Genomic DNA, 10378 nt, shown 5'->3' with positions numbered 1-10378 from the left:
CTAATACAGTAGATCAGTCACTGAATGTTATTTACTCTAATAAAGCAGTCACATTGAAATGAAATACTCTAATACAACAACCAGCTAAAGAATTCAATATTATTTGAAGCTTAAACATCAATGAAAATGGTCTGATACAGCAATATACTGGCATTATTAGTCAATTATGGTGGCCTAATTTTGGGAATAATGGGCAATTCTCAAAAGCATAATAGGTGATTTTTTGAGCACTGTTCAAAAGCATAATTCTCAATTTTTGGAGCATAATAGCCTCATGCCTATAGCCTATAGACAACTGTGACAAATATTACCCTGTAGACAGTTTATGCAAGCACACATCCTTACACCCTGTAGGAGGAGTTCAGAAGCAAACAAGTCACCCTTGTAGAGAGTTTACAAAAAATTGCAAGTTACCTGATTTTCCAACTACTGCATGGTAGTTACTGACTGTTCTATTAGTCAAGAAGAGTACATCATTTTTCCATAACAAACAGCTGCAGTGATATGCACAATTTTATGGACCGAGGCTTTCAGTGTGACATGAGTACTGTCTATTATGCATAATGAGACACCTATACTGTACTCAAAATGTTCACCACAGTACAATGTCCTGTAACTCCTGTTCCACAACCTTTTATAACACTGACTCACTAAAAATGATTGCAATTAGCTTTAGGGCTGAAGCAAATACTGCAATACTCTCCTACTTGTTAAGGATTTTGGTAAGCAGAGAGTAAAATTTGTTGTGGTACTCACTAATTATTATAAGATCACATAACTCAGCTTACGTGATGCATTTGCCATCAGGATGGAGGCTATAAGGTTTGATTGGCATAATTTCTTGTCAGGAACACTAACACCAGTACTATAAATACAGTGTGTTTCATTGTTGTTCCTTGAAAAAGCTTTAAACTGCTTAGTCAGTATAAAACATGTCAAATGGGTATGAGTAGCTAGTATCCACAAGTACTCAATTAATCTCAAACTCAAGAAAGTATTTGAATACCAAAAAACCATGATCGTTTCAGCCCTAATTGCAATACAAGCACTTGGTCATCCAGCTACCAATCTATACTTTAATATGTTGCTGCTCTCAACAGATCACGAGGTGTTCAAGTATTCTAAATTATATTAACACTGCAAAATTTGATGTGTCAAAAACTACATACATACACAAAATGTGAGTTTACATTTTGTACATGTTTGCTAATCTTTAATCTAATAGTTCAATCTAACAAAGTGTAACAAATGTTAATAATGTTATGTACTGCTATTGAATTGAGTTATCAAATGTGTGTGCAGTTCCTCCAGTTGTAGTTGAATGTCTAGTTCCGACTACCACTATGGATCCTAAACTGGACCTCTGTTCTTTTGAACAAACTGTCACCAGGACATCTCCCCCTCACAGTGACAGTATGATGTCCCCTTGATAAATTGTTATAGGTCACAGGACTTGTACCTGTACAAAGTACAAACAAATCATTATTGACAGTAGTGATGACTTAGAAGCCTAAAGAAATTAATGTGCTACTTCAAAACTAGAAGTTATGTAATAGTATCTCCTAGTAAGAGCATTAACTTTTATACTACAGTGCATGATACGGTGGTTTTTGTATCAGACAGTCTGGTAGTACTGTTTAAGTAGGAATCCCCCGAAATTACGCACGCTGCCAAAAATATCTCCTTTTAAAAACTAGTTTAGAAACTTCTTACGCGACGAAAATTACCTTTACGGAATAATATTAGTCCATCTAGCATCAAATGTAGCGTTAAAAACAAGAAAACACTTACTGGCGGCCAGACATAGAATTTTAAAAAAATTGTCAAAACTCGAAATTTTGTCTCACTGCCTTTCTCACTTGCTCACTCACTCACTGACCACAGTCGCAAGCCTAGAGCCCAAACGAAGCAGCGCACGGTCACCATTTTACGCCACAACAACAGACTCACCAGTAGGATGTACCTTTTGGGGTTCCGACGAGTGTACGTCCTGTGCGCCTTGTTTTTTCTTTTATCTTCAGTCAGGCTGCTTGTCTTCTTCATCCAACGAAACCATATTGAGACATTAATTTTCCATATCAACACTTTCTTTAAGCAGCATAATAGATGCCACACTAAATTATTTAAGGCGCTTAGACTACGCTACTGTACAGAGGTACCGGTACTCCACGATAGGTCACAGCATCACGCCCATTCTACGTATTATCAATCAATCTATCGATCGAGACCAAGATGACCACACCCCTTTTATGCTAGCTGTATTTGTGACTACACACCTTCAAGTTGGTAGGCTGATTTGAGCTCGGATTCGAGATTCTCTTATCTAATACTATATGAATCGATTGAAACCATGATGACCACACCCCCTTTTTTGGGCAAGCACATATCTTTGCAGGCTGAGTCGAGATACTGTAATACAGCAGTCACCCTAACAGAACGGTCACATGTTTATAGCTAGCTGTATGCTTTATCAAAAAACTAAACAAACAAGTATATTAAAAATTATAAATTTAAAAATGAATTAGGAATCCAAGCGATAAAAAAGTAGTGAAACAAGAGATGAACAATAGTAGCTATAACAATATAGCTCAGTGGGAAATCCTACTTTGGCATGGTATCCTACTTCATTTTTAAATTTATATTTTTTATTGTGCATAAAAATCATGTAAGCATGTAGTTGCGTACTTGTATAGTAGTTAACATGAAACTGCTGTAATGATGCTAATAATGGTCTTACATATATCATTATTAACACCACTTTCATGGTTGCTACCTTTGATTTCACAACTCAGGTTTAGAAAGCCGCATCCTTTGCATGGATCATAATATTGAACCATACAATTTGCCACCTGCCTACATAGCAAGATTTGTTTGGCCACGATAGGAAACAAGATTTGGAATGTCTCTCACCAGTTCTGAACAGTAGATAGAGTAGAATATTCATAGAAGTCTATTTTATATGCTGGAAATCCAATTGTGGTAAAAATGAGCTTGAATTTGTGTGCGTATAGAAGCTGGGTTATCTCAAATCTGGTAACATTTGCAATTTATCTTCAATTCAGTAGCTTAACATCATGTGACCGAATTTGTGAAAAAGAGTCTTCCACACACATCCAATTCCGTAAACTTAGGAGACCATAACTTAGTGTTCAAGTAACATATTATCCTGAAAATGTCACCATGTATTCAGCTATGTTGCTGCTCACTACTGACCAACTTTCAAGTCAATAGTTTTTTTATTCTAAAGATGTGAACTGCCAAAGTTGGCAAACGTGATTTGTGTGGAAGACCCGTTTTTGCAAATCCAGTTACATATGTAATAATAATAATCACTTACAGCTCCTGTATCTTTTCCTGTCCAATTTACATTGAAATGAAGTTTCAGAATGAGATGGATCAGTAGAAAATGTGACAGTTACATCATCTCTTGATACTTTATGATCAGCACTGATTGAGGTGAGTGAGCAACCTTGAGTAAGATAACAAATATAAACACAATTTTGTAATTTTATTCATTGGACAAAAGGCTTTCCTACAATTCAACAAACCAAAAATTAAATCACTCTAGTATACAGTAGTTACTAAAATATTTAATCATCATTTAATTTTATGATGCGAAAAGTACTTAGTGAATAACTTCACATTTGTATACTTACAGTAGGATATAAGGTAAACGTAAGTTTGGTTAGGAATAATATTATAATCAGGCCCTAAAGTGCCTCAAATACTATCAAAGCTTTGCTACAAACACATTTAGTAGAGATTTTCTCGCTGAAGTGACGTTTTCAGATTATCAGCTTGTCACTATAGCCTAGAGGAGGGTGCACATGTTTTAAGTGCTGCATAAAATTATTACTTTAATTGCATAAATCCACGTGGTATTTCACACGAGCCTCAATAAACTTAATATAAATCTAGCGAACAGTGGGATTTACTGGAAAATGGTATATATATATATTTTTTTTCTAAAGACCCTTAGTTTAAGGCAATATTTAATATCATTAACAATGTCACGTATATCGTGCACAATTATCTCAGCCCTTTGCATGCCATACAAAGTAGCAATAAATATAGCTTGGTAACTCCTGTCATAAACTTAGTGCTCTCCAGCACTCTATATATACATGAACCATTTGTATAAACTATTTTAGTAGCACTTAAATTGTGTCCGCCCTCCTCTCACTAAAGGTGCCTTTTAGCACAGCAGATACAGGACATGTGTTTCATACATCAAATTAAACTTGTGTCCCATTAGTTTTCACTGACAACATGAGGCGTCAATTCGTGGTAGTGTGCTGATGGGATTGTGTTACTAATCATGCGCAAATAAACTAAAATTCTCTATCATTTTCATACCATGCTTCCTACAGTTGAAGTAAGATGTAGGCTAATTTCATGTATTGTTTGCTGTGTAACAGGCAGGGCCAAAACCACATGAAATGGCTACAGTACATTGTTTATCAAGACACACGGTAGTGTGTCGTGCGGCCAAGAAAACTGGTGACCACACCGTGAGTATATTTACAGGAAGAAAGAAAACAGCTTTTTCATGCGTGCATAGCTCCATGGCCCCTTCTCCAAAGCACACCATTTTTGCATTATAGCTGTCCCCCAAGTAGGGCACACCACACAACAAATGTGATAAAATTCACAAAAGCCATTTGCGAGATATGGGCGTTCAAAATTTCATTTTAATTTCTTCGTTTTTTTCTTCTTATGCCGTATGGGGGCTACAGGGCCTTTGATTTCTTTTTGCACACTTTGCAAAAATTGCTATAAAACGCAAACGTGTAACTCGATTGCCTCGGTCTTTGGCACAAATGAAGAGTGTGTGACGGTGGATACACATACCAAGTTTGTTGTGAATCTGCGTAAAATTCAGGGAGTTATGAGCATTCATTCACGTAAAAACAGATCAAACTTCTGTCACGGCTACAGAGTAAACCAAGTATAGAAATGATTTGAAAATTGGTGTGTAGATAGGCTGATCATCGTAGCAGTTCCTTTTGATAGTTTGAATAGCAATAGAGTTACAGCGAAAAAGTTATAAAGCACAAACTAAGAAAATGTAATATCGGGGGATCGAGATACTCTAATAGAGCAGTCACCACGGGGTAAAAAAGGTGTGCAAAAATTGAGTTCGAACCAGGGACCTCCATACCTAACACCTGCATCCTTAACCACTGAACCACTGCTACCTTGGCTGATCACCTCACTTAATTTCTGCTTTATAAATGAAATTTCTAGTTGAAATCTGCTTATAATCAAACATTTGTAATTTCATAGATCTACCAATAGAAGTACTAGATTGTTCTAGAACATTTGTGACTGAATTTGACAAAACAAGGCTTCGACGCACAAAGCTTTGTTAGGAGATATGGCGATTTTAAGGAATCATTGTGTAATAACTTCCCAGTGCCTACAGCTGTGCAAACAAAATTTGCACCAATTGTTCATCTGTTCACTAGCTATCACTGAGTGGGTGTATACATTTCTGATACCCAAAATTTGCCCTGTTTTGAGCAGCTTTTTTCGAGCGGGTAATAATATCAGAGGTGGAAGTAATAGGGTGGGAGGGTGGGGGTGGACGGTGGTCTTAATATACGGGTATAAAATGAAGTAAGAAGGCGATTGGAGTCCAGAGGCCAAGTTTGGGTTCTCCATGGTCCTCCATGGCCCTCAAATTACTCCAAATTGACTGAGAACACTATTGGCGAGCTCTCTGTGAAGTTCCAGCTCACTACACACCATTATCACAAAGCCATGGCCATTTAATGGTGCCAATCTCACACTCGTGGCTTTGACAGGGTCGGAAGAAAGCTGCTACAGAAACCAGACTTGTCAGTGCTGAAGGAAGTACAGTGTGAAATATGATAGTGTATTAGACCAGCAATCCATTTCTGGTAAAATCGTAAGTTTGAGTTTGTGTGTGTGGAAGCCTTGTTATGTGAAATCCGGTCACATTTTATGTATGTTCTATTAGAAGTCCTCAAAAAGTGTGCACTCTATTAGAGTATTACAATAATATTATCAAATATTGAATTAAATCATGCAATGAAATACATTTATAAGTCTGTCTTCGATAATCAATGAAATATCAAATGAAATATCATCATTGTATCACAGATACTATACTTACAAAGGATTGGCAACGCGCATAACAACCGTTCGACAATCCTCGTTATGGTCACGTGAGTTGTTACGTAAGTGAGCGCGTCTATTGTCATAAATACGGCTGAGACGACAGCCGTTCCCAGTGCTGTTATTCGTTGTCTACGAGAGGGGAACTACTCTTGCAAAAGATTATTGTAGCGAGTTACGACCGCAGGTCCATTTCGTCATCGCCAATGGATTCATACAAGAGATCCGGTGACTCGGCTGCAGCTGAGCTGTGACGGTGGAATTAACACTGTTGTATCCGAGCTGGAATCTCACCTGAAAGGTCAACAAATGGATTATACTGCTATATCAATATGATGATGTACTACTAATAAACCATGATAGTGCACCAGGCGGTTGTATGGAGTAAACATCGAGGTAAAATCGATGAATCTGCCTGTATCACTTGTATTCTTGCATACTCAAAGTTTTGATTCCCTGCAGTCTATTTCCTATTGAACACTATCAGATGAGCATATGAAGTTGTTGTGCCTCTACTTGTGAAAGATCCCATGGTTTTTCCCATTTTTCATGGGTACTACACCCACGAAATCTCTAGTGCCATGAAATTCTAATATGCATTTCATGGCCTATGAAACAAATCATGAAATGACTTTCAGATTACATTCACGATTTAACTTTGATGGCATGGCTGTCATAAGCATTTCATGGTGTAGTGCTCTGGTATAGTGCATTAACTACATACAGTATGTGTCTGCCTTGGTTGAGAGGTCAGCAACCAAGTAATTAGCTGGAGTGAAAGATTTCAGATTTCAAGAATTGACGTACAAGATTTAGAGCTTGTTGCTGACCCCTCAGCACTGAGTAGTTGCAACTGATCACACAAGCTGTGATAGATGCGATTGTAATGCTGTGTCAATTTCATTATCCTCCCGAACTAGTGATTTTTCTGTAACTATGAAATCAATTCTAAGAGGGAATTCAACAAATCCATCTATGACATGTCTACATTTCATGGCTGTTCCTTAAGAGTACGTGGCTATATTGATCTGAATAATATGTCAGGTTTCATAACAGAGTAACAGCATCTTAAACAGCAATTTGTATTATTGTTACAACAATATATAACCACTGTTTGTCACTTTTCTAGCATTTTTTTACAGTCTACAAAAGGGTGGAAACATGCTATCAACAATAGTTGGTATGTGGTTGTGCTATTCAGTATACTGTGCTTATTTTGTACTGATACAGAGTCTGAACTGCAGTGGACAATACTGAACATGATGTGCCGAGGTAGTATCAGGCAAACTCATTTCGGTTCATGGCTACTAAATAACAGTTATTGTATTTGTCTATAATGTATGGTGTGTGTATACGTTTTGTTCATGATTGATACTGGCGACACCAGGTTTGTATGCTACCTTCAGTGTGACATGGGTACATCAATTCGATATCCAGTGGACCAACTATATCAATGTAGGCTCTTGATTGACTACTGTATGCACCAATATAAACTACGTTGATGTCTCACATATAGTGTGCTTCACTACTAGCAGCTTCATTTTGCTTCCACTACTGTCTCCCTCACTGCGTCTAGATAAAATGACCATCTCAACCAAGTGGTGGATGGCTATACACTGGTGACTGTGACTTCAGGGCAATACATTGAGCTGCTGGATCACATGTATTGATGGCTAATGCCACATCTGAATTTGAGCTCATGCATGTTTGCATTGCATTACCATAACATTAAGCTCTCTTTTGCTGTATAGTAACTTGCTGTTTCTTCTCCCACTACTACGACAAAACTCCACAAATCAACATAACGAAATGACTTCAAAACGAGCTTCAAATCACAACTTAGGAAATAATTTTAGCCTCTATGAAACAAAGCAGTACACTTTACTAATGGTTTCAAGTATTCTCTTATAAATTGTGTTCAACAAAGCGGTTGTGTTTCTTTGTAAAAACTCCACAAGTGTGAATAGCCATGAGTTTTGGAACTTCTTTACACGCTAGGTTGATGTTTTAGGGTGTGTTACGCTATTTTCCTTCATCAGTTACTCACCTAGTAGTGCTGGGCTCTTTTGAAGAAGGTTGTACGTCAATAGAGATAACTACCCGTGCTACGGAAGAAGAAACTAAGAATCTTGTGCGTCTAGTAACCGGGCAGAGGGCGCGTAAAGACCATAACGAGGATTGGATATGACGTCACTATTGTTTTGATCGCGCGTTGCCAATCCTTTGTAAGTATAGTATCTGTGATTGTATCTACATAGAAAAGAAGAAATGTGAATAAAAAAACCTCAAAATCAGCCATAGGCTGGTTTTTGGGGCTTTATAAAGTACAAAAAGAAGTGAAATCCACACAAAAACAGCCAAGCTGTGAAAAAAATGGTGCGACCTTAAAAAGCCTGAGTGAAAAAAGTTGTGAAATCAAAGGAAGCGGCCAAGAAATGGTTGCAATGATGTTAATGCTAAAAAAAATTTAATAATGGCTGTGTGCATTGTTAAAATTTATTAGCATTAACATCATTGCAGCCATTTCTTGGCTGCCACCTTTGATTTCACAACTTTTTTCACCCAGGCTTTTTAAGGCTGCACCATTTTTTCACTGCTTGGCTGTTTTTGTGTGGATTATCATTACATCATGCAATTGCACGTGTTTCATTGTACAATTATAGCCATATACATCTGCCTCCATGGACTTTATCCACAATGATGTCACAGCCACAAGATGGCCACATTATTTGGGGGAATAATGCACAAGCACCTATGGAGAAATTGTTTTATTTCAGCCAGAGAAGGAGATATTGACCTCTAAACAACAGGTATGATTACAAGACAACACAATGAATGATTTGTATCACATGCTGGATAATTTTAGAGATAACACTTGTTTGCAATGGCTTTTGTTACTTTATACCCATACCTGTTGGTTACTGGTCGGTATCTTACTTGACGAAATATGATGAATCAAAGCAATTTCTCCATAGGTGCCTGTACAGCCTTCTGAAATATAATACTCTAATAGAGCACACGCTTATCTTAAAACTCAAAAGAATTTTCTTGAATTTCTGTATAGATCTATATAAAGCCTTACACCATTCTGGTGTAATGCAAAATTAAGCTTTTTGATGAACAGTCAAAATTTCCCAGGTTTTTCAAAAGTTATTTTGTCGTGTGAGCATGCATAGTTACCATGGCGTTAGTATTATTACAAGAAAACCAGTCGCTTTTGCTGAACCTACAGTAGAAACAGCCATGGATGAGGTAAGTAATCTGAGTGTAATGTGAAATAGAGTCTAAAGCAGTTATATGGGCACAATGTGGAGTCTATGAATTATATAAACCCCCAGGCCCTTAGTAGCGCCCTCGTTTCGCTTGTGCACTACAGCTCAGGCCTTCGGGTTTATAAATTTCAGACTCCACATTGTGCCCGTATAACTATTATTTAGGATAGTCATACCTGTCACTTATCCATACCTCTTAGCCCACTTAGAAAGCAATATGATTAAAATAAATTATTTGTGTGCATTAAACACTGTATACATTTTAATTTTCAGTCACGTATGACATAGCATTAGCTTCTGGGGGGGGGGGGCTATGCTCTCCAGACCCCCTGTTCCATGATCTATATACCTACTACTCTGGTGCACCTTCCCCTCCCTCCATTCCCAAACCCTGGATCTGCCCCTGTAATTTATACTAAGAAGTTACATACAAAGTACAAAAATACTACTACAGATTTTCTCATACCACAATAATAATGTAACACTGAACAACTTACTGCTGGTACACATTGCAATTTCCCCACTCCATGTTCCATTTTCAAAACATGTCCTAGAAGCACTTCCACTTAGGTCAAATCCAGCATCACATGTAAAACTACACATGTCCCCAGCATTAGGACCTCCATTGTCTCCATATTGACAGTCAATCATCCCATTATCAAGAATGAGGGGTTCACATATTTCTATAAAGTACATGCATAGCTTCTTATAATTACACTCAACTAAATGAGTTATAATTTACAACCAAGTACTAAGAATAATACGAAATGCGGTTAAAATTACGTCATAAAATAATAAATAAATAATAATTAATGTTTGAGAAAACTACGAGGTCTAGAGACATGAACTAACCGGGGATAGATTCGCCTGTGAATGAAGGCACAAACGTATAATCGTCATTCCTGTTCATGCTGATGACTTGACCATACGTGTAATTCTATATAACGCCCAGTACCACACCCTTG

General features: G+C 37.4%; 1 protein-coding gene across 1 annotated transcript in view; it reads right to left on the bottom strand.

Moving 5' to 3' along the window:
* Positions 1-1126: 1126 nt before the first annotated feature.
* LOC136257781 (uncharacterized) overlaps positions 1127-10378 on the bottom strand; it is a 119843-nt gene continuing 110591 nt past the window's right edge. Inside the window, exons 16-18 of the mRNA XM_066051090.1 lie at positions 9911-10096; positions 3338-3469; positions 1127-1459 (exon numbers count right to left, since the gene is read on the bottom strand). Of these exons, the coding sequence (XP_065907162.1) occupies positions 1326-1459; positions 3338-3469; positions 9911-10096 (452 nt within the window). The 3' untranslated portion in view covers positions 1127-1325. The remainder of the gene's footprint in view (positions 1460-3337; positions 3470-9910; positions 10097-10378) is intronic.

This window comes from Dysidea avara, chromosome 6, assembly GCF_963678975.1.
Source record: "Dysidea avara chromosome 6, odDysAvar1.4, whole genome shotgun sequence".
Lineage (NCBI taxonomy): Eukaryota > Metazoa > Porifera > Demospongiae > Dictyoceratida > Dysideidae > Dysidea > Dysidea avara.
This window is presented reverse-complemented; position numbering and strand designations above follow the sequence as displayed.